This window comes from Cucurbita pepo, chromosome LG02, assembly GCF_002806865.2.
Source record: "Cucurbita pepo subsp. pepo cultivar mu-cu-16 chromosome LG02, ASM280686v2, whole genome shotgun sequence".
NCBI lineage: Eukaryota > Viridiplantae > Streptophyta > Magnoliopsida > Cucurbitales > Cucurbitaceae > Cucurbita > Cucurbita pepo.
Window position 1 is genome coordinate 4,018,802 of NC_036639.1, and position 25,860 is coordinate 4,044,661.

The following is a 25,860-nucleotide window of genomic DNA, read 5'->3' on the forward strand; positions in this document are numbered from 1 at the left end:
TTTTTTTTTTTTTTAAGATTATAAGATTAGACAATTTATTTATACAATTTTTGTAGTATAACAAATGTGAAATACCCGGAATTTAAAAATCTCCAACGATAAGAGAATTAGTACAGTTAAGCTAGTTCATAACATATTCCTGTGTTGATTCAACAGCATTATTAGAAGTTCTAAAAGAAACCCGTAACAGCTATTATACTTTTAATAAATTTGGACCCAAATAGCCGATTTTAAAAACCTATAAGACTAGCTATATATATATTAATATAAATTAATAACATTTTTCTATAAAATTAACTGAGGCTAAATAAAACTACAATAAAATTTACTAAATAAAATAACCATACTGAAAATAGAGAATTTAGCATATTTTTTACATTAATAAAAAATAAAGACTTTAATAGTATCCGTTCAATCTTATTGTAACTTGTTGAACGGATTTTTTTTTGTTTTTAATGAGAATTATTCAATGGAACCACCGCAGTTGTCTCGTAATGACCGTCCGATCTAGATTCACAAAATGTCTACTTATAATAATTGTTAGATTCATATATAAGGTTGGAGAGACTCTTATTGAAAAAATTATAAGGTATATATAAAATAATAATAATAATAATAAAAGATATGACATGTTATTAAATTAAATTAAACTTATTATAATTATTGAATAATTATTGGAAGAAATTTGAATATTATAATTTTTTGAAATTGAAACTTCGAATATTTTAAGTTAAGTTTGTCAATTAATTAAAGTAAAACAACTCATAAAAAATTAAAATAATAGTTTTTATTTTCAAATATAATAAACTTTTTGTGGAACACATGTGTATGGAAGGATGTGTTATTATTATCATTATTTATTAATTATTTATTAATGAGTCAACTTAGAACTAAAAATTATTTATATTTTATTTTATAAGATTAACTCTGAATATAATTTAATTAATTTATATAACTTATTTTATTATGTGATTGATATCAAATGACGCAAGTGTTTAATTTATAAGGTTAGGGATAAATTTATAAAGTATTTTCCGCTATCTCGCAACTTTAAAATCACAAATAAATTTATAATCTGAGTTTAAAGGGTTAAATTAATAAAACATTTTTAATGGGTATTTATTTAAACATGGTACTAATAATGATCAAGGATTTTAATTGAAATAGAATACTAAGATTTCTATCTCAAAATAATAATAATATTTTTTTTTATTACATTTTATAAAATTTAAGATATTATTGAAACTTTTAAAGTTTATAAGTATTTTCAACATAAATTTTTAGGGTATTTTTATTAATTTAGCTATTTAAATTTAAAAAAATAAATCCTAAAATATATATACTTCTAAAAATGCCTTCATTTGCATTAAAATAAAAAAAAAACAAGCACAATCAATCAATTAGGAATATATTGAAAATAACCCAATATTTAAATATAAATTCTCAAACAAATTAGAGATATTACATTTACAAACAATGCATGTGGGCCCTTTTATTTACTTATTTATTTATTTTAAAAGTACAAAATAAATAACCCAAAAAAAGGAGATCCAATGAAATAAAAGCCATTATTTATTGTCAATAAATTTGTACCATTAAAAAATATAAAACTCTCATATATATATATATATATACTTTTATGGATTATGTCTTTTGTTTGATTTTTATGTGATGTAAGATAATTACCAAAAGGCCATTTCAATTTCCATATCATAAACTTCATCCACATTTTGGCTTACATGTATTCAACAATTAGTAATAGAAAATAATAATAATTTAATTTTGAAAAAGATGGAACACTTAACTTATGTAACTAAATAGGCTTGGGGATATTAAACGCTGTAGATTCCATAAAGTAGCTGAGGGTAAAAACGAAGCAACAAAAGGAAAAAGACACTGATGACACTGTGGAGCAAAAAGACACCAAACGCACAATTTCGAGCATGATCACCAGTTTAGACATAAACATGAGCGAGCGAGCGAGCAAGCAAGCAAGCACATACTTGGGTCTCAAGAAAATGACTTTGCACTTGCCAACTCCTTTAGGAATGACACCACATCATCTGATGATCCGAGCATATATCGAGCATTTGTCCGAGATCGTCCGACAGCACAAGAGAAGTAGTTCTCAGCCTGGAGATCGAGCACATTCCATTGAATCTTCTCCGGTGATGGTTTACGACCGTTTGCACAATTATGATTTGAAGTTTTCTTCTCCAGGTTCGACCGCGCCTTATTGTGAGGCGCTGTCGATCCGTTCCTACTTGCAGGAACTTTGATGGAAGATCTTCTCTCCCCCGTTAACTTAAGTCCGTCAGTTCCCTTTGATCTTGCCATGCCTATGGTATCCGATGGTAGTTCAGGCTCAAAGAATGTGTAAACATCTTCATCCTGGTGAGATAAATATTTTAAATGAGTGGAAGGGCTAGAAAAGAAGTAATATACAACCATAAGCTGATAAACTAGACATGGAACGATCAGACAAAAAGTAAACTACTACATCCTTTAAAATCTCCTTATATGAATGAGTATATTGTTAAAAAAACTTATGAACTTGGGGTCTATAAATTGTAAGAACCAATCTTACCTTCCCAAGAAAATGGCCTACACATAAGACATAGTCTATTGGAGTCGTCATGGACTTGCTGTGAACTATTTCTCCCAATATTCGGTCANAAAAAAAAAAAAAAAAAAAAAAAAAAAAGAAACTTAGATGATATAATATTCTTTAGTATAATACCGTATGAGGACAGATCCAGGGAGGAAAACAGGACTAACCTTGGTAACGCCAACAGCTCGCACTTCAACAGATCGGCTACCTTGAACAACATCAACTGATGCGTTAGAAATTGGACCTGTCCATAAATGCTGCAGCATATCCCTTGCTTGAAGCCTTCCAAACTCAACATCTACATCAGGAGATAAGACAAGACATTGAGGAAAAAGAGCTTAATCATTAATGATATTAGCATTTATAGGGGTCGGCGATTGGTTCGCACATCAAATACCTGCATATTTATAGTTCCAAACAAGTGAAGTTTCGCGGAGTTCAAAATGGGAACGGGGAGTTCTCTCTGTGAAGTACTCAAAAACGTGCTGTAGAAAACACACACAAAATAAATAAATAAAAGTTGTGGATAATATTCCATTTCATCAATCGTTTAGATTAAAGCACACCTTCACACTGTCGACCCATTCCATATTCAAATGCTCAGGCATTGTAGTCATCCAGTCACCCCTTGTGAAGCGTAGAAACATCCCATTCTCAGCTGCCAACCACATATCATACTCCCCAAAGTTCTGCCAAAGCACTGGGTTAAAAAGTAGGTAGATAGGATAAAGCATTAACAGAAAAAAGCGTGAAGCTAGAAGTACATCATCCAACACTGTTCTATCGCTCCCACTGAGGATGACCACTGTCGTATTGGGGTCGTTGCAAATCGCCGTCAATGGTTCTTTCAAATCCGGGTGTAGTTTCAGATCCATTTCTCTAATCTGATCGCCTCTTCTTTCAGGAGTGTCCACTGGTTCAGTTAATGTTGAATTGAACCCCTGAATCAAGCCCACAAGAGCAATGTTAAATCACAATAGATTAAAATGTTAGGAACCATGAACCTCCACAATGGTATGATTAAGGCCAGAATTGCAGGCAAAGTTATTATGCAGTAATTACAAAAGCTAAGCAATGATTTCTTCTCAAGTTAAATAAACTTCGCTTCCTTTCCTGCTCACTTTTTTATTTTAAATTTTGTTGGTTAGACGGGGGTGTGGCTCTTTCAGTCTCCAGGAACACAGTTTGGAATAACTTCGGGATGACATGAATAAAAATACTCATTAAAGCAAGCTTCTCATACATAAAATTCAAATAGTTTCTAAATAGATTTTATATCATTGTTCTCGGTAGGCGTATAGGATTAGAACTATAAAACATTCTTAAGATAACTTGTACTCCCCAACCAAACACGGCTTACCAATATAAGTAATCGATTAGTAGACTGCTCATAACATTTCATTGCATTGTCAATCGGAAGCGAATAGGATTAGGACTATGAAATATTCTTAGGCTTACCAGTATGAGTAATCGATTAGTAGATTGCTCATAACGTTTCATTGCATTGTCAAATGGAAGCGGGGGTGGACATTGCCTAATCCTCAGTTCAGCTTCAACTACTGTATCGTTAAGTTCACTGCAAAGAAATAACAATTTAGTTAGCATCATCCCATATTTAGTATTAGCATTAATTTGTGATCTCTTTGTATAAGCCTCCACTCCTAGCCAACTTTCAGTAGAGAATCATCAAGCATCTTGAATTAGCCTTTTGAATTTACATTCAAGCATGACAGCTTGCGATGCAAAATTTTAGATTGAGGGAGAACTCGTGATTACGGCAAATAGCATCTTTAGATACTACAATTTTATTATTATAAATGCCTACACAAATCAATAGATCATCATAAACCTGATTAAAGATTCTCAAGGGAAAAATAAGTTATATGGAGGTCAGCATTTAACCTTTTGTGCACATATGTCCTACAACTTCAATCTTGAACATTAAGATAAATGAAAAAATCTAGTTTGATCTTATATTTTAAGTTGAAACCTTTCAAATTCACAGAATTACTTACAACTTAACAAAACCGAGATAACAAAGGTAATATACAGAGAGATCTACAAATTGATACCTCACAAAAGTTTCAGCCCATTCCTGGGCAGTGTGTGTTGTCACATGAAGAAAATTATGCCAATGGCGCTTTTCTCTTTCTTCAGCACCCATCTTTAATGCTCGCTCGATGGATTTTGCGACTTCTGTTATGTTCCAAGGGTTGACCAAAAGTGCCCCAGCACCCAGAGATTGCGCAGCACCAGCAAACTACAAAGATCTTGAGAATTAGTAAAGAGAAGAACAATTCAAATTTGAATAACTTATAATGGGGTGCAGATTGTATTTAATACCTAGGTGTGTTATCAAAAGAACATGCAATTATATTGACCACAAGAGTCTTTTAATTGTCATCTTATTAATTGATGTAAGATAATTTGGAGGAAAAATATTTGAGGACCTATACATCATGTTTCAGCTTATAATTATACATGCATATACGTATTTATATTTATTGAATCAATAATGGAAAAATAATACAATCAAGCAAAAGGTACTAAAAGAAGAGACGACAAACTGCCCCTCCTGACATGCAATAAAAAAAAAAAGAAAAAAAAAAAAAACAAAGAAGAGAGACAATATGATGAAACACAATCAAGCTTCCATCTCTTTTGCAAGTATTTTCTAACAGGGTCACAAGTATTCTGCAAAACTGGGGTCCAAAACAGAACTGAATTTCTTTCAGTTACTTTAAACCAAACAAAACAACGAAGCTCTAAATAGCAGATGAAGCATCAGACAATGAGAAGAATAAAGTATCAGAATGAGGAAGAACCACTTGAATCATAACACCAATCTTTCTCAAGAGTTAAATTATTAACCATTCATATGTCAGTTTAATTCATTTGGTTGACAAACAGGGAGTTCAATTCATTACGCTCATATCTAAAGAAATCTGAAATTCAATTACCAGAATAAACAATAATGATAGCAGATAATATTGAGATTAGGGGTTTTTGGAATTACCTCACTAAGAATTAAAACCCCTTTCTTTGCATCCTGGCAAGCGACGAATTCATAACTGACGAGATTCATTCCATCCCTCAAAGATGTGACAAGCGCTACATCTAAGGAAGGGTGAATAAAGAATTAGGAAATACTAAATAAAAAAGAAGCTTATCTGCATCATTGCATAACATCCATTTAACATTTCGATGTTTTACAGCGCAGATGAAAGTTGGCGACCTTGCTACTACATGTCCCAACATTTCTGAAGCAATTAGAATCAAATGAGAGAGAAGACATGTTGCACTTGGGCTAACTGACCTACCTCAAATTAATTTTAAGTTTACGTAGAAACATATTTTGATATCCAAGTGTCCTGTAGACTGTATACTGCTTATTTGTTATGTGCAATTTAAGGACTACTACTTGACAGATAACACCCTACAATTTTATTATATAATATGCTAACCCTTGGGGGTAATTTCAGTTTTCAAATATTCAACCAATACTTTGGATTTTATTCCAAAGATCCAATCACTGAAAGACTTGTCAGAACTGAACCAAATAGGCAAACAAGACAGGTCAGTCAGGACCTTGTGGTGTAACCCATCCGTTGAAGAGGTTCAGATATTCAACTAGCCCGAATCAGTTGCAAATTAATGTCATCAAAGTACTGACGTAGTATACACCATCAATAACACTCAGAAATTAGCCGCAATGACCACGAGGTATTTAGGATAGTATTAAAGTACCACGATTCCATCTTGTCATTTTTCTAGAACTCAATAGAATTTAAATTTCCAAATACGTGCAATGTGGTCCATCCAAGGTCCACAGAACATATTAATGCTACCTCGATTCACTATGCAAGGACTGAGTTTATTGTTTTCTTAACACTTTAGGATGGGACTGAGTTTATTGTTTTCTAACGTATTTGGGGAATGACTTGTACCGCATTACTAGTCATAGTATGGATATTGTGAGGAAGACTATTTTACCACTTCTTTATTTATTTGAATTTTTACAATGCAAATAGGAGCGGTATTATTATGTCACTGGTGCCAGATTGAAATGTCATTGAATGTATCCATTTTTATTCTAATAGAATGAAATTCGATTAGATATTAAAAATAAGATAAGTAAATGGAGAATAGAAAATTTAGGATGTGAGACACACTTACCTTAACGAACCTCAAGACATAACTTATTATTCAGCATTAGGCTATACCTATCCCAAAAGGATTCAGTGCAAAATGTTTCCAAGACACTTCGTGAGTTTATCATATATAGAATACCTAGGGTATGAGACATTTTTTACCATGTAGGGACCATACCTTCCCTCAATCAATGAAAATTAATATATAACCAACTATTTAATGTAGCAGTAAGATCTATCCCGCAACATCTCAGTGCCAAATGATTTTAAGATAAGCAATGTTTTTTTGAAAGATCACATGATCAACAATTGGTAGATGGAGAATGAAAATTAATACCAGTTACAGCATAGAGGGCACATAATGCAGGAAAATCAAGGGAGCGATCCTGCAGGAAAATACAAACTTGTTTGAAGCTGTTGCAAATGTCCTTGTATGTAAAGAAATTTGAGTGTAGCCACTATCATGATAAGAAAAATGACCAAACGTGATTTACCCAAAGAAGACATTGGAGCGTTTCTTAGGCACAACCCACCTTTCTTATATACTAAAGAATGATTCTATAAACACAGATTATCCAGGAGATGATACAAATTAGCAGATGACAAGGAAATACATGACACATGTATTACGCAGGCTCATGTTAAAGAAAACCCATATACACATGCATGCTATCAAACACTCACGTTTGGTTATTTTGCCAAAAAAGAAGATTATTAATAGATTGTACTACCTTCCCTTAAAGAAATTTCAGAATTTGTAAGATAAAAACTAATTTGTATTCATATATCCCAGCATACAGATTTATCCCAGAAATAAAATTTATTTCACTTCATAATTGGTCTAATTATGATTTTCCTTTACTTGACCATGGAACCACCAAGCTTTGAAATGAAGCAAGGATACAAGAACTGAGCATTATATTCCTATCACTAATATACAAACAGCGAAGCTAGTGTCCAACCATTTAATCACGATATCATTACATTATAAACAAACAAAATTCCACCATTATTCCTGAAGAAGTTAAGAACACATAAGTAACTCACATCTGACAATATTATGACAATTCAAGCACCAAATGAAAAAAAATAATGCTAACTTTGTACTCAAGAAAGGAAATAAATAAATCAAGGGCAAACCAGATGATGTATGGGCACGGTAGTCAATGTTCCAAATCTCCCATTAATGCGTCCAACTATTTCATGAACTTGGCTTGTAAGCTTTTGATCTGTGAGAAACACAAGATAAAACTTATAATTGACATCTAGACGTGAAGATCTGGTTTATACAATACTATATGTATCAAGAGTAAAAATATACTAAACCTGTAATATTGAAAGAAAACATAGTCTAAAAGTACATATTTGTGTTAAGGAGTGTTAGACATGTGCATGGTGTATTACTGATGAAATACACCAGGGGTTAGCAAAATTGTGGCAATGAATGCCTCATAATTCTCGTACGTGAAGATAGGATGGTTTAATTCGAAGGCTCGCAGTTTATTCAGCTATAAAAAATAGCTTCTACTACTAATACTGCACAGGCACATTAAAATAGAAAACGTGTAGAGAAACCACCCTACATTCTGGCACGTCTGTTCTTGTTGGCACTGCAATTTGCAGCAAAACAACTTTATCACGCCAATCAGTGTTTTCCTCCAAGAATTTTTCAAATGCTAATATCTTTTGAGGTATTCCTTTAATCATATCAAGACGATCAACGCCTAACATTACCTGCAATGAAAAAACAATTGCGAGAATAAGACAAAAGTTGACAGACGTGAAAATCTGGCAACCATCACAGAGAATGGAATACACCACCAAGACCATATTTGTTTGCTTTCATGAAGAGAACCGGACTAATGAACTTTGAACAGCCTCACGGACCAAGCAAAAGATTGTTGGAACCTATACCTTTCATAATTATAAATATTTTCTATGGCATTGATGGGAAGGTTCTCAAACGAAGATATACAAGAAGATTGAGTACAGTATAGTAAGAAAATAGAAGAACTAAGGGCTACCGATCAAATTTAAGTCACAACCCTAGGAACGTTAACACTAAACATGAACTCTTCATAGTTGAATAGAAACCCAAATAAATTCTTGGCTAAGTCAAATGATCAATAGGCATCCATAGCACTTGAATCAGGTCCAGGTGAGAAAACCAGAGAATAGAGGTACTTAACAAAAGTTAAAATCTGTGCACAACATCTGGTATCACTGATAATTATACAAGCATGTCAATTTAGATTCCAAACTAATGTAACATTTGACATCCCTACATATTTGACCACCAAAAGAAGATAGAATCGATCACAACAAAGAGTTGGGAGAAGAAGACTTGAGGACAAATAACAACCTCCCTGTGGATTAAAACAATAATATACCTTTCGACCTTTAAATCTGTCCTTCAACTCTTCAATGCGTACTTGGACTTCAGAAGTCTTGAGTGCACGTATGAATCGATCTGAGTCGATACCAATAGGGAACTGAAAATTTAAATTACAAAAATGAAAAAGGACAGGTCAAATTAGTAAGGACATGAACAACATTTAAGATTAACGCCTACACATTACTAAAAGAGGGTAAAAAAAATGCTCCATCAATCCAAGAACCACCAAAGAAAAAAATATCAGAGACATACTGCAGCAACTCGCGTTAGCTTTCCTTGATCCTCAACTCCTTCTGGTGTACCCTCAAGTCCAAGAATACGAGTACAAGCACTTACGAAATGACGAGCATAATCATACGTGTGAAAGCTACAAATTATAGTAATCATAGAAAGGTTGCACAAAAAAGGGGAAAATTTTGTCAGCATAGCTTCATTATATAGGCATAAACAGACGGCTGTTAGAAGTCGTTATCAAAGTGTAAATAAACAGAAACAAATTTACAGAAAACAGTAATCGTTATTTTTGGAAAAAGTTGAAAAGACACAGAAGTCTTATGCTATGCTCCTGTATATACTGGTTCAGAAAGCCACCAAGGGAGGCAAATTCAGTTCAAGAGCTGAGCTCTACAGGCATCTACCGTGACCATTTTTTAAAATTTTATTTTAGACTAAAACAAGCACCAAAAATTTGATTAGTAGTGCTGAGGAATTTACCCAACCAGATCGGCAGCAAGTACTGAGCGCAGAAGCTCTGATCGGGACGGAAGGGTCCTGTGGATTTCAGAAGAAGGAAAAGGTGTATGGAGAAACCAGCCGACTTTCATCTTACGATTATGATCTTTTAGACATTTGGGAAGAAACATAAGATGGTAATCATGGCACCAAACAACATCACCCTCCTCATAGTGCTTGTTTACTACGTCAGCAAACATTTGGTTTGCTTTCTTGTATGCGGCAAACTGAGACTGAAAGCTACGCGTGGTGGCAAGACGATCTTCTTGAGGAAGGCCAAGGTAATGAAACAAAGGCCATAAAATGTTGTTGCAATAACCATTGTAGTACTGATGAACAATTTCTTCATCAAGGAAAACAGGGATACACCTCTGCATGTAGCAAGAATTCAGAAGTTAGGGATGTAAAACTGAAACCTGGTAACTGAAACACTGGAATGCCATCTCATACTTTTTTTTTTTTTTTTTTTTTTTTTTTTTTTTCCTTTTAGAAGAACAAACAAGTACGGAAGGACTACTTCATTCTCTTCTCATCAGTCACAAATAAGCTGCAAAAACACGTACCTTCTCAGCCAAAGCTTCAGTCAGTGCCTTTTGTCCTACCTCATCTGGCACATTTACACCAGCCCAACCAATCCATCTCGCTTCAAAGTCATTCACGCCTGTTAATAAATCCATCGAGGATGCATCATTTTCATTATTCAAGATTAAGAAAATCAAGAAAGCATAAAAATAAATATGAAGAAACAAGATAATTTAAATAAGGAAATAAGGACCACTTACCCAGAAGTGCACTCACTAGACCTCCAGCACTAATCTCTAGAGACCAGGAATCTTCACCTCTCCTAACCGCAGAAACTGGCAGCCTATTGGCCACAACCAGCAACCGTTGTCTGGGAGGCTTGCCCTCTTGCTTGTCACATCCTTCGGCAAAGGCCCTTGAGGCTGCAGAAGCTTCCGAAAATTTATAGGAAATTCCAGCGTTTTCTTCTTCTTTCGAACGAAGGTCATTTTCAATTAGTTCAGACTCCTTACTGTGGTCGTTCACCTCATTTGAATATGAATCCTTACTGCTTTTCCTTAGCTTTCTCTCTCGCAAGAGCCTTTCTAGTCGACCTGGTATATGGTCCGTAATATCGTTTGAGTTAACTTTATACTTATTCCCAGGCATACGCTCACTTCTGAGCCTTACCCCTTCAAATATCAGTTCGAGAGCAATTCAGGCTTTTAGAACAGTTGCACAGTGCGCCCTACAATTAACAAGCAATAAGTTTACCATTTAAAAGTAATACCATCCGATACAGTCACCGTGATATGTTTAACTCAATATAATACAAACTTTTTAGTCTGCAAACGAGTGGGGGAAAAGACAACACAGCGCAAAAATTAGAATTCACGAGAGGAAAGAGTCCCATGAAAAATAACAAAATAAGAGGTCTACGACACTGTTCAAGATTTTAAACAGCCCTCGCAAGCAAAACTCATATAGTCATCAAAATTCTTCTGAAGACTTACGATGAAAACAATGCGCGGTATAAAATACAAAATATTCTTTAGTTAAGAGTCAGCAAGGATAATAAAGAAGATCATGGTAAACGAGTTATGCAAAAAAAAAAACACGTAATGATCAAGAACAAAAACTAAATAATCCAAGAAGAAGTGAGGAGAAGGGATCAAACTCTTGAACTTCCGCAACATAAAATGATGGTCTGGCCTATTATCGATCCAATATTGACAACTATTGGAACCGGGGTTTTCAACTACAAGTCTATGAATGACCACTGGCTTAGAGATAGAAAGTGGAGAGGGAAATAATTGAGAACAGAGGGAAAATCTCCAAAATCTGTACGACCGATAACTATCACACAGAGAGAGAAAGCGAGGAAGCAGCAGGATCCTCGTGTAAGCTTTATAGGATACATAAAGCTGTCCAGCCATGCAGGTAAGGCAAAGGGTTTGAGTTAAAGCAGAAAACAAAAAGATCAATAGGTGGACAAAATAATATAGCATAAAATCCAAATCCCTAGAACACAAAATACAAAATTTAATTTATTTTAAGTGATAATTGTGCAAGGTCGTCTGGTGACGAATCAAGTACTGTCGGCTTCCCTCCTCAAAGAGCGCACACCTCTCTGGATGAACGAAGTCCCAATGGCCAAAAGAGTCTTTCCTGTCCAACTCAAATTGTTTTTTATTTCACTTTCGTCAACCTTCAATTCCTATAGACCAAATCGATGAACCAATGCAAGACATTACATTTAGTTTGGCAAATATTCAATATAAGACGAACAGAAGCCTTGAAAAAGGTATGAAAAATAGCTCACACTGGAAAAGAGGAGTGATTATGACTACCAATATCGATAAATCAGCCAAACGATCTCAAATATTTAAAAGGCACTTCTTCCCAGGGGAAGAAAGATAACTTTTCTCAGGAAGGTGAAGGCGGTGAGTTCCTCTTGAGTATTCTGAGAAAACTAAATTTTCTGTAAAGAATGCTCAAGAGGAACTAAATTTTCTCTAAATTTTCTGTAAAGTATTCTCAGGAAGGTGAAGGCGGTGAGTTCCTCTTGATACACCCAGAATTTTTATGCTGCTGCACCCGTACGACAAAGGGTCAATGAACAGTCCCCCAACGTCATCCGTGTAGTCATGGAATATTATCGGGGTAAGAACTAAGGATCCATTTACGAATGTATGTCTGGACTCCACGCTAACTGACAAAGACGAAACTATCACCACACACTTGGGCAACATGCATGGTGCAACAACCGCATATTGTTGTCGTTACTCGAATACTCTAAACAGTTCGATTCTTGGACAAAAGAATCAAATTGACTTCCGCAACAAAACCGAGGATTTGCAGGTAATTGCAACACGAAACATAGGCAGTTAAAAAGTTCGACTATCTTTTGAAAATGTGTTTCCGACCCCTGTCCTCGTCCTTCGGTTACAGACAATTGGCCCATATGCATGGGCCGTGTTACCTTTTTAATTCTCCTTTTCTATATATATATATAGGGATAAATTATAGAACTTGAATATCACAAATCCAACTTCCTTAACCCGACAGCACAGGGAGACCCCATGTGAAGAACTTTTAAAACAAGCAATCTGGTAAAAATTTGTTCCAATTGTTAAAACCTTAACCTTCTTTTGCCTAAGGTTCCTAAGTATCAAATCCAGAAACCAACAAATTGACAAAAATATTACTATTGAGAATTTTCATATTATCTCCACATAGGCTAAAATGCCAATCTTCATACTTATTCTGAAATCAATTTCTCGAACCCTCGATATCAGGGTTGTTTATGCACTTTCAGATCTCATTCCTTGTTTTTAAAAAACAATTGTATTTCTTTGACGCTGAATCCCTATCAACGCATCCCAATCTTAACTGCTTAGACCATACGAGGCAGATAAATGAATGGAAGTCAGATCGAAAAAGTTTAAATCCACCGTCTGCATAGGAAAACATAGTTCGAAAAACGTTTGAATAATGCAAAGTCTACTCATTGTGATGTTTTTCAGATCTATCAAAATGCATATAAACGTGATGGCAAGCTTTAATCCATCCAGTCAACATTACTGTGCTAGTTCTAGAAACGCAACGCGTATACATTGCCACCCAAAAAGTGAACTGCATGACCCACGGTTCATGTAAAAAAAAACCGACATTTTTTTAATCGAGGAGATGGAGGCATGAAGCACGAGGCGTGACCCATGGTGTAAATGAAATGGCCAAAGGCAAATCAGAAAATAAGGTGCATAATCCACAGCATAATGGATAATGGGATTTTACCACCCAAGTCCACCCCCGGAATACTGTTTTCTTCTTAAGCTAAATATAAATTTATAAAAATTTAAGAAATCATTCAGGCTATTGTTCTTTATACTAATGGGAAAGAAAGAAGCGTAGATTAAAATTTTGAGTTACTGCTTTTAGTAATCTCTTCTCTTCATGGAATCAAAAGGTCATCCTAATTTATTAATAAATAAGGTTAGAAAGCACCCTTGTCCTTGTACCCAATTATTTAGCAATTTAAGTGAAGTGAATTTAAATGTCAGATTGAAATGAGAACACCATCGATCAGATTAAAACAACACAGTTGAGGAGCTTTCAAAATCAAATGCATGAAAATTTTTTGAAGTTTTGACTTTGACAACAAAATTCGAAGCACCGAAAAGAAAAGGTTGTCGTGGACCGAATCAATCATGACATGTTTTGAATATAAACAGAAACAACACAAAGGAAATGATATGCAGCCTCTAATTAAAAGCTTAAAGAGCACGTTTAGGTGAGCAACAAAGAACTATTGGCACCTGAAGAAAAGGTATTTTCCCGACGGAAACTTGCAAACATGTGGGGCTAAGCACTATGTGGCAAGATTTTGAAATATTCTAAATTCTTAAAGCTTGATGGATTTCTGTCATTTCTCTCTCCAATTAAGATACAGAACCCAGAAACATGTCTCCAAACATGTTTTGGCAAATATCAAATCCATACATATTTCTTTTGCATAACCAATACTATACTAATATGAACCGGTAACAAAGCACCAATTTAATTGCAACAAATTTAAAACCGAGTGACGACATTGACGTGACGCCATTTCTTCCATATACATGTTCCGATTTTATATTTCCTTATTTCAGTCTAACCTCGTTAAAGCTAATACAAATTAGAATGCATGCACACGTCTGTGTATTTCCAGTTGTACGTCTTGCCTCCCATGCCATATTAAAATTGATAAAGGAGCACGAATCATACAATAAGGTCGACGGCAAGATATTAAAAAAAAAAAAAAAAAAAAAAAATCTGATTCCCGAAGAATTCAAGGAATTATTTGAGACAGCCATAATGGGCCTAGCGATTTTGTGTTGTTAGAGGTATGAAAATGAAATTGAAAACATATTTTCATTTTGTATCTAATGATTATAGAGATTATGAACATTTTCAAATCTATATCCAAAAGTAACTAAGTTGTGACAACTTCCTTGAATAGTTTTCCAAAAAACTGAAGAGGAGACTGAGGAAATGTAGAGAAGGAAATAAAAACGGCACCTTCAACGCTGGGACCGTTCGATGTATTTAAAGCATCTTTTCTGGGCAGAAAATTTCAAAACCCAGAAGACGAGAAGACATATGGAAACAGTTCAGAGGTAGGAAATTCAAACAGCATCCTACCTAATACGTTGGGAAGTACTAATCTCAGAGGAAGTAAACCAGTCGCGACTTCTATAAACGAAATAAACAGTACCTTGCCAAAATTGGCTAAATTATATAAAATACCATCAAACTTTTACTTCATTTTTAAAATAATAAAAAATTTCAATAAACACTACTTTTAAAACAAATTCAAAATAGCTTACAGGGAGGTAAACGGTTATTAATTTAATTCAAAATTAATATCCTTAAATTTAAAAAAAAAAAAATAATAATAGGTTAGCAATACATTTAAAAAAGGGTATTAAAAAAAATCAAAAGTTTAGCTAGTGATAAAAGATATTTTTTTAATTTTTTAAAAAAGAAAATAGAATGATAATAATAGTTTTTTAAAGTTTAATATTTTTTAAATAAAATACTAACTAGATTCACTCAAAAGTTAAGAGTATATAAAACCTTTTGAAAGTAAAAAAATATTTTAGAAACTAAACAAAGAAAATATATTTTCTATAATTTAGCCTTCAAAATGTTTATTTGAAGGATAAAAGAAGACGTATGGTCCTCCTTAGAAGATTTCAAAAGGTAAGGCACAGGCGGGCACGTGACTAAATTGACAAATGGACTAAGGAATGGTGCTTCAAAGACAGAAGTTGACCGAACAGACTGGCTTGCAGCCTTGTTTTCTCTGGTAAATGAAGGCAAGTGGAGTAGAATTATTGCTATGGTCAGTGGGTATGGGAATCTAATAGTAGGAGAGCCCGTGAAATTCATACCGTAGAGAGAGAATTTGAAGGAGCCATAATTTTGTCATCCATGAAAAGGATTTGCAGGGTCCCAAAATAAAGATATTCTGACTTCTGGCCTTGGGCCAGCTTCATCCACTAGATGATGGTAACCATTTAAGTCTTGTAATATTCCTTGGACGGGCAGTAAAATCTTCTTCGGGGTGGATGGCAGGTGCGCTTTCAGATCACACCAGACTGAAATTGTAAAATCATGACAATCCGTTCCTGGGCAGAGCTATGTAGTCAAACCCAGGAAATTAAAGCCCAGGACTGCTAGGACAGTACCTTGCGTAGCCTAGTAGTGTATATGAGGGGTAAAGGAAATTTCAAAAGAAATGTCAGTCTCTTGTACTGCTCAGTAGGAGATCTCGATTTCACTTTACAAATGAAAGATTCTCAATTTCCTGGCAGCTTTTAACATTTTTCTTCCCTGAGAAAAAAAGTGTTAAAAGAGAGCCTACATACAGTCAAATCCCCACCTAGTTTTGACAAACAACACAAAAGGTTTTGATTCAAAACTCCAAATAGTAAGCTTACAAACAGGAACTCACTTATCCAATATTTTCTTCCCTAACTTTCAAAATTATTCAATGTAATCCCCACTTTCTGCCTTCCAAAATTTCACCCAAAGCACGTAACACAAGCTTAATGCGGATTAGCCGGCAAGAACTCTTTACCTTCTCTGTTTCCTAAAATTTCTGGCTATTACAACCGCCCCTGTAAAATGGATCCAACGGGATGTGCATCTCTGTTAGCGTCCCAACTCACCCACTTGCCCATATGGTCGTGATTAATAACGACCTTTCTGGTACACTGGCAAATACAAAATTTCTAAATAAATATCTTGACGCTGACGTCTCACGCTAACCAAAATGATATTTCTCGGGGTATGATCCCAGCTTGAGTACGGATAATTCATCTAGGGGATCTTCAAAACAGAGTCTCTCAAGATTCTCCACATTTTTTGCCACGTTCAAGTTCAATCAACATGACAATTACTTAATTTAAGTTCCCTAGCTTTATGGAAATGGGTTGACCTGAAGTTGGATAAACTATATAGTATACAAGGTCCGGACCATTTTTCTTCCTCCCCCTATTCCTCCTTTTTGTTCCCGGTTTTCAAGCAAACTAACAGACAGCAAGTCAGCATGAAAATTATTCGACTTGTTCTCTGTGTATAGTTCGTTTATCCAACTTTGATACAGACAAAATCTCAACTATTCATTTTTTTTTAGAAAAAAAAAAAAAAAAAAAAAAATCAATCAAAGCGAAATTCGGTTTGGCTTAGACATAGCGTGCAGGAGAGGCATAATCCTGGAAAATCTGACCAGTTACCGATTTTTCAGGACCTATGAGAATGAAATCACTGGTGTTATGCCAATCGTTTTGACGAAATGATCAAAAGGCGGGAAGACTTCTGGGCTGGAAAAATGGCGGGAAAAAAATTAAATCCGATTCTACGAGTCAAATCCCAGGAGGAAATTGAGAATTCGCTTCAGCGGCGCAGCCCCAAACTCGGAAGGAAGATGACGATTTCATTAGACGCTCAAATTGACTAAACGAATAAAACTATTCCAAAGCCAAAAAAACACATACGAAAAGGAAATGCAGTACAGTGAAGAAAACGAAAAGAAATATTCGCCGTCAGAAACAAACACATAAATATTATCTCAACGCATTTCCTTTTCCTTTTCCTTTTCCTTTCCATTCCTTTCCTTCAATCTCCAAACCAAAACAAAACTCGAACAACGGTCCACACAACTACTCACTAAAGAATCAATCAAGCACACATCAATATACCACAGTACTCCAAGTTTCCAAATCCAACCAAAACCAAAAACACAACCAACAACAGAGAGAATAGAGAGAGGCATCATCAAAACCATCACATGCAAANAAAAAAAAAAAAAAAAAAAAAAAACGAACAATACAAAAACAACAGATACACACGCGTCGAAGTATTACAGATTAAACAAAAAAACCGCTAACCTGGAAGCGTATCACGTACGGTAGGGCAATCTGGAGCTCGTTGAACAGACCTCCAAGAGCAGGATGAAGAAAATTACAGAGAAAGAGAGAGAAGGAAGAAGACGAGAGGAAGGAATTGGAAGGAGTGAGAGTGAAAAGAGGAGTGAGAAGGAATGCACGATGAGAGAGAGAGGGAAGAACAAATAAAAGCGAGAAGAGAGAGAAAGTATTTGGCGCTGTGTGTGTATGTGTGTGTGTGAGGGTGTCCGTTTGGCNAAATGTATTATAGGGGAGAATGACCTTGAATTATAAGTCATGATATTTCTTTTTATTTAATTTATTATTTCTCTCTTTTTCTTTTTATTTATGTTTTATCGTCTACGCAATAATACAATATTCTCGTTACTAATAATTTAAACGTTAAAAAATATATGGTCGATCGACCACTTACACGGTCGAGTCTCCTTTTCTATTTGTATACATTATATCCCGTAACATAATTTGCTACTTGTTATCTTGTAAGATCTCACATCGGTTAAAGAGAGGAACGAATCCTTATAAACACGTGGAAACTTCTCGCTAATATACATGTTTTAAAAATATGAAGTTGCGACGATACATAACGGACTAAAACAGACGATATCTGTTATAGTAGTGGGCTTGAGCTCTTACAAATGGTATCAGAGACAGATACTGGGCTATATGCCAACAAGGGCATTGAGCCCCCGCGAGGATTGGATTGTGAGCTCTGTTGCTGTAAGTTAGGTGTCTTATTGTGGTAACACTGTTGAGATGATTTAATCTGTAACTGCTACTAATGATTTGATTCAAATCATTCATGTGATAACATGTGGATAAGAGAATTGTACGCAATAAATTTGTATAGGATCCGACCAAAAAATATTTGATTCATATTTATAAATTTTTTAATTGAGAAAATAAATTTTGTATTGGATTTTAATCTCTCGAGTTAGTGTTACGAAGTTTTACTCGTGAGAGCCAACCCTAAGTCATCCGAGCCAACGGAAATTAGGGTTGAGTCTATCCACGAGTAGTATGTTTGAATTAAGAGAAGTTTGATGGTATTTAGAACACGATTAAAATCTATCATCAGCTAAAAAAGAGAGAAGATTATAATTATATAAGTGACAAACAACATCCTCGTGTTGGTACGAGACATTTTTAGGTAAAATCAGATAACATTATACTATTTTAAAAAAAAAAAAAAAAAAAAAAACTTTGATCTTATAAAATAAATAAATAAAGATCAATTTTTAATAATAAAAAAATAATCTCATTAGTTTGCTCAATCTAATTTTAGTAAAATAATATATTAATAAGTTTTTTTTTCTTTTATATATATATTTAATTTAATGGGTGAAGCTCCCGTCCACCTTTACGAGTAATGCTTCTTTTCCCTCTCGAATCTATATAGGATCTTACAATCCACTCTTATTGGAGGGCCAGCGTCCTCGCTTGCACACCGTCCAGTGTCTAACTCTAATACCATTTATAACAATCCAAGGCAGAAAATGGGCCCAGATTCCAAAGTGACCGAAGCCAAGGCAGCATCGCCACTGAGCGGCGATCCCTCTGCAATTTTCGATGGCCAAGAAAGTGTTTCTCTACGCCTCCTTTGAACCAGGTTGTTAACATCTTCACGAAAAGTGTTTCTCAACCTCTTTGAATTTTTCAGATCCAAGCTTCACATTCGTTCAAATCCGACCCTCAACTTGCGGTGGGGTGTTAAGGATATTTAGTAATAAATTATAGTTTACATATATATTATATTTGATGTTTTATTATAAATATTTGCCTTATTACCATAGGTATGTTTCCCGTTATTTCCATTTATTACTATTTCCATATCCTTGTAATTTATTTGATTATAAATAAGATAACTTTCACACCATTTAAGTGCGGTGGATTAATCAAACATTCACACCACCATTAACCGACATTGTCCACTTTAACCCGTTATGTACCACAGTCACTTTCATATTTATTTAATATCCGTAAATTTCCACCAACTAAATTTAAGAAAATACCGACCAAAAACCGACAATTAAAAATAATCAAATTACATATTCATTAAAGAGAATATATAAATAAATAAATAAATAAATAAATAAATAAAAAGAGTATAAATTAAGGTGAAACTTTATGAAGGAAGCATCCACTNTAATAAATAATCAAAATAATATAAAAGAAATAAAAACAATAAAATATTAAGATGGTCCTTACCAGCCATGAACTGGATTCTACTTTAATTTTTGACCTAAGATTAATTACAACTTTAATGCCTTTAATATTCCTTTATTTAATTTCATACACTAATGTCACGTGACGCTCTACCACCTTATGTTAAAACTTTATATAATTTATTTATCATCTTTTCCTAACTTTTATGCATATTCAAGTGTGCAATATTTATTTTATTTTATTTTATTTTATTTTATTTATTTGTTGCCTTTACTAAAAGCCATCCCACTATATAGTGTAATACCTTTATTGCCCACCACCTTTCTACACATTAAAATGAGATTCCACTTAAAATACCCATAAACTTAATACAATATTGTAATTTGTCTACATAAATACATATATATTATTATATAAAATACCCATAAACTTTGAGATATGTTCCGATTATATCCTTAAACTTTGAGATGTCTTTTTTTATTTTTTTAATTGACGTGAAAATAGTTATACAATTTGTTTCAAGTAGGGGTTTCCATAGGACTCAGTAACTCGACTAATTTAAATTACCTAACCAAAACCATAAAAGTTGGATTGAGTTGAATTTTTTGTAATTAGACTCAGTTTGCGAGTTGACATTTTTTAGACGAGTCAACCCTACCAACTCGAAAATAGGGTTACAATCCAACACAATCGTACTTTACTTTTAAAAAGATTATGAATACTTAACGTTTTGCAATCGATGTTAGTCATGCGTTGTTGTGACTTAAAAACGACCGGACAACCCAACTCAACCTAACCCGAAAGTAGATAGTTGGGTTGAGTTATAAACTTTATTGGAGTTGTTCGTAGGATTTATAAGGTGAGATTCCCGGTGTGGATTGATTTTTTTATATTATTTATATTATCAGGGTCAGTTTTGCGCCCATTCCATGTTTTGTTGTGTTCTCATGCAAAACAAAGCCATGACTCAGTCTCTCTCTTTGTGCGCCGTCCGTATTTTTAAGGTCCTTGTTTCATCGCTATCCTCTCTTCTTCTATTATCTTCTCTTCTATCAGTAAATTATTCCATTTCTTGCATTCTATATGCCACAAAATAAATTTATAAATGTCGGGTATCCCGTTTTGAACCTTCGACCTCAAAGCCAATCGAATTTAAAAACTCTCGTAAATGACCTGAATATGCAAACTCGGTTGATTTCATTATAAATGATTCTTACTCTTGAGAACTCGATTGTGAGATTTCATATTGGTTGGAGAGAAGAATGAAACATTTCTTATAAGGGTGCGGAAATCTCTCTGTAGTAAATGCGTTTTAAAAATCGTGACGTTAATGGTTATACGTAACGAGCTCAAGTGGACAATATTTGCTAGTTGTGGACTTTGACTTTGTACGAGCGGTGTGCTAGCGAGGACACTAGGCCCTCAAAGAGAGTGAATTGTGAGATCGCATATTGATTGAAAAGAAGACGGAACATTCTTTATAAGGGTGTGAAAACTTCTCTCTAGTAAGCTTGTTTCAAAAATCCTGACACCGATGGTGATACTTAACAGGCTAAAGTGGACAATTTTTGTTAGCTGTGGACTTTGACTGATACAAAATGGTATCGGAGTCAGACACTGGGCGTTGTGCCAGTGAGGACGTTGGGTACTCAATGGGAGTGAATTGTGAGATCCGAGAACGAGAACAAAACATTTTTTATAAGGGTGTGGAAACCTTTCCCTGGTAAACTCGTTTTAAAAATCGTGAAATTAACGACAATATACATCAAGAGCAACATACCTGGAATATATCCTCAAAAGATAACTCATGACCATAATTACATTTCGTACTTTATGATCATAATTAGCCATTACGTAGATGTAACCTTAAATCAAATAAAAAGTTTTAAAATACGTTAATGAACCACTCGTCTAAATATCTACTTTTCATGCACGTAGCTTTGCTTTCGCCCTTTATTTATTTATTTATTTATTTAAATTATTTAATTATTTAATTATTATTTATTTATTTATTTTGGGAATTTCAATTTGGACATCTACCACTCTTCCCTTCCATCATTATTCATCACTTTTCTATTGACCAAAAACCAAACATAATACACTTCAAATTCCACACACCATCCTATGCTTACGGACACTTCCTTTTCCTATCTTTTCCAACCCTTTCTTTTTCTCGTTATTCACGCGCTTCCTACATATCTCACGATCACGAACAATGTCGCTCTCTGTGATGATGCTTACATAGGGTGGGACGTAGTCAAATGAAAAATTGATCGTTTTCATTGAATTCGGTTTAAGAACCTTAGATATTTCCCACTCGAGACTCCTATCTGAACTACTAAGTGTGAGAGGAGCCATAATATAAAGAGCGACCCACGTCTCTCTGTGCTCGACTTTCACCTTTTTAATAATTTTTCTTGTTTAATTGACTATTTTAGGTTTTATTGATTGATCGTGAGTTTAGTTACTTTCGAGTTTTCAAATATTCATCGTGAAAGTTCTTTGTAGAGAGATTAGTTGTGAAGTTTGTAGAGTCCATGTAATAGTCCAAGCCCACTGCTAAAAGATATTGTCTGTTTTGGCCCGTTACGTATCGCCGTCAACCTCACGATTTTAAAACGCGTATGCTATGGAGAGGTTTCTACACCCTTATAAGAAATGTTTTGTTCTTCTCTCAAAATGATGTGAGATCTCACGATCGGTTCGAGAGGGAAACAAAACATTCCTTATAATGGAAACCTCTCCCTGACACATTTGAAAATCTTGAGAGGAAACCCAGAAGTAAAAGTCCGAGAGGACAATATCTACCAGCAATGAACTTGGACTGTTACAAATGGTGTTAGAGCCAAATACCAGGCGGTGTGCCAGTGAGAACGCTGAACCCTCAAGAAGAGTTGATTGTGAGATCTCACATTGGTTGGAAAGGGGAACGAAGCATCCCGTATAAAAGTGTGGAAACCTCGCCCTAACAGATGCATTTTCAAATCGTGAGGCTGGCGACAATACGTAACGAATTAAAACATATAATATTTGTTAGCGATGAGCTAGGGTTGTTACAACCCATCTTCGTCAATTTGGATGATAACAAAGACCTTCAGAGATATTCACGGTTAGGTTTGTAGAGCCAAAAATACATTCTAAGCCGAGGATAACATTGCAAGACATCACGAGATATGGAAAAGAATATTCTACGTCGAAGCGTCTCCATGCTACGAACCACTCAAATGAAAGAAGTTATTAGTAAAACAGATGTGGCGATGACCGACCAATCATAAGATGCCTCGTGGCATTATGCTGGGCTGTGGAGATGACATGGACGAACACGTTGACACATGTTCCTGCTATGATTAATTAAAAAGAAAAGAAAAACAATTAAATACTCAACGGTCACAATTCATAGTATTATATTATTAAAATTTTAGCCTATCACGAATTGACACGTAGGAACTTCATTTCCATGTTTTTTTCTTTTCTCATTTAGTTTTTATTTCAATTTTAATTATTTAATACCAATTATAGTAAATATATATTTAAAACATTTTAATTAAATAAATGGCTTTTGGAATATTAAAACCAACCAAAAAAAGAAGTATGATTAAAGCACTTTTTAAATAAAGCAATACTTTTGATTAATAAAAAAAACATTTTATTATTTTAATATTTTGAAATATACCCTAAGAGGAACACAAGAAGGATTATTTATTTATTTATTTATTTTTTAAATGCTTTGGAGAAGCCTAGAAATTAGTGGAAATTAGGCGTAAATTACGTTTATAATTTTATAATGGGGTTTGAACAACTTTTCAATATTTCAAAAGTTCCCCTTTTCTCTCTCATTATTGCAAAACTTTCTAAACGTTTAAAGCATTCAAACAATCTATAAAGCTTTTCATATCATTTAATTTCTAAAATATTATAAAATAAAATAAAAACATCCTTAAAAAATTTGGGATATTTAAACATGAAAAAGCTGATTAACTTCCATTATCCAACACAAATCACACAGATTAAATAGTGTTTAATTTATTATGAAAATTAAGAATATTTGACTTTGTAATTAATGTTAATGATGATAGTAAATATTTTGATATTTTAAATTTATGAGATTTTAGTTATTAATGTAACATATATGGTTGATAAATATGATTTTCAAAAAGAGCAATACGACAATTAAACCCAATCTAAAAAATAAAGAATTGGGTTGAGTCAGGCTGTGAACTTCATTCGAGTTGTTTGAGTTACCAACCGTGATCGGTTAGAAAGAGGAATGAAGCATTCTTTATAAGGGTGTGAAAATCTCTCCATAGTAGACCCATTTTAAAAATCTTGAGTCGAAGCTTGAAAGAGAAAGTCCAAAGACAATATCTATTGGTAGTGGACTTGGGTTGTTACAAATGATATTAGACTCAGACACGGGAATGTGCTAGCGAGAACGTTGAGACTCAAAGAGGGGTGGATTGTGAGATCCCACATCAAATGGAGATATGAGTGAAATATTTGTTACAGCTGTAACATCATTATTTTCAATATGATTGAACTTTTCTAATGATAGGACAACAAATTTTTTTTTCTGATGACATAAATAACTATCAATTTTTCTGAACATGTTTCGGCATGTTTGGATGGTCTCAAAATTACGATATTGGTACATTCCAAGTGTCGTCTACGTGGTTGATTAAATTAACGTATAGTTTATACGAACAAAAATCACTATCTCAAAGAAATTGACGCAGGACAAAAGGAGACAAAGAAAAATATATAATAAGATATTCGATAGTAACATTTACATAAATGACTTTATATTATATAATATGCCATAAATGGGAATAAATCAAATGCTATCACCATCTTAAATATTTGATTTTTAAATAATCACATTCATGTCACAAAAAATGGCTGGGGATAATACTAGAATATCCCCCAAGGAAACAGTTCCAATGACTGCCACGTGTCAGTTTATCAGCCATTGAATTTGTTTGTGTTTTAGTGGAACAAAAAGAAGCGAAAGCCCCCCCCGGCATGCCTTATCTGACGCCACGTGCCCTCCCCCAAAATAATAATAAATAATTAAATTAATAAAAATGTGTATGAATTTACTTTATTTAAAAAAAATTCTTAAATTTTTTTTAATTTTTTTATAATAATATTCATTTACTAAAAAAAAATTTAAAAATAGTTTAGATAGCCCCAGCTTTCAAAATATCAAATTTAAAAAAATTCATTAATATTTTTATACTTTTTTAAAAAATTAAAAATATTTTAATTTAAAAATCATTATCGGTAGTATATGAACGGAACCCGTTCGTATTATGTTAAAAAAAATAATCATAAATTTTCAATACTAATCTTAATATCCTTAAATATTTAGAAAAAACCATAAATGGATGATAATTATTATTTTTTATTTTTATAAATATTACTTTTAAAATTTCATATATATTTTTTAAACATGATATCACGGTAAGAGTATTTTTTTTAAATTGTAAAAAAAAAAAGTTAAAAGCGTATTAATAAAACTTTTTAAAGTTCTTAAAATATTATCGAAAATTTCAAGGTATTTTTGAAATAAAATATTAACGGTTTCATTCAAAATTAATCATAATATATATATATATATATATATTAATTTAAGAATATAATTTAAAGATTTTTTTTTGGTATACAAATTTATTAATTTAGCCCAATAATAATAATAATAATAATAATAAACAAAATATTAGTTTTTAACTTAATATTTAAATTTCAGAATTCAAAATATTCATTTTATTTATTTAAATTAAGCAAATTCAGTTTTTACCGTATCTAACCTCTTATAGAGGTTAAATTAGCTAATTAATTTTTTTTTTTTTTTTT

At 33.5% G+C, this 25,860-nt stretch overlaps 1 protein-coding gene and 1 long non-coding RNA gene across 5 annotated transcripts; one reads left to right on the forward strand and one right to left on the reverse strand.

Annotated features, from left to right (window-relative positions):
- Positions 1-1,756: 1,756 nt before the first annotated feature.
- On the reverse strand, positions 1,757-17,972 carry LOC111788039 (alpha,alpha-trehalose-phosphate synthase [UDP-forming] 1-like). Of its 4 annotated transcripts, XR_002814084.1 has the most exons (19): positions 12,213-12,384; positions 12,017-12,107; positions 10,672-11,138; positions 10,453-10,550; positions 9,872-10,260; positions 9,410-9,524; positions 9,153-9,254; positions 8,346-8,496; positions 7,903-7,991; positions 7,100-7,148; positions 5,628-5,728; positions 4,684-4,871; positions 4,070-4,187; positions 3,376-3,552; positions 3,178-3,300; positions 3,009-3,096; positions 2,770-2,909; positions 2,588-2,675; positions 1,757-2,391 (listed from the first exon to the last, which is right to left on the reverse strand). XR_002814084.1 is itself a non-coding variant. In XM_023668176.1 (18 exons), the coding sequence occupies exons 2-18, from the start codon at positions 11,057-11,059 to the stop codon at positions 2,011-2,013; spliced, it is 2,787 nt and encodes a 928-aa protein (XP_023523944.1). In that variant the 5' UTR covers positions 11,060-11,138; positions 17,827-17,972; the 3' UTR covers positions 1,757-2,010. The 4 variants fall into 4 exon arrangements, 1 of the variants encoding a protein (XP_023523944.1); XR_002814085.1 differs by lacking the exon at positions 12,017-12,107; XR_002814083.1 differs by lacking the exons at positions 12,017-12,107; positions 12,213-12,384 and adding an exon at positions 11,568-11,985.
- LOC111788040 lies at positions 5,735-25,809 on the forward strand. The gene is made up of 3 exons (XR_002814086.1): positions 5,735-6,536; positions 11,984-11,987; positions 25,798-25,809. It is a non-coding gene; the product is annotated as an uncharacterized LOC111788040 (long non-coding RNA).
- The last annotated feature ends 51 nt before the right edge of the window (positions 25,810-25,860 follow it).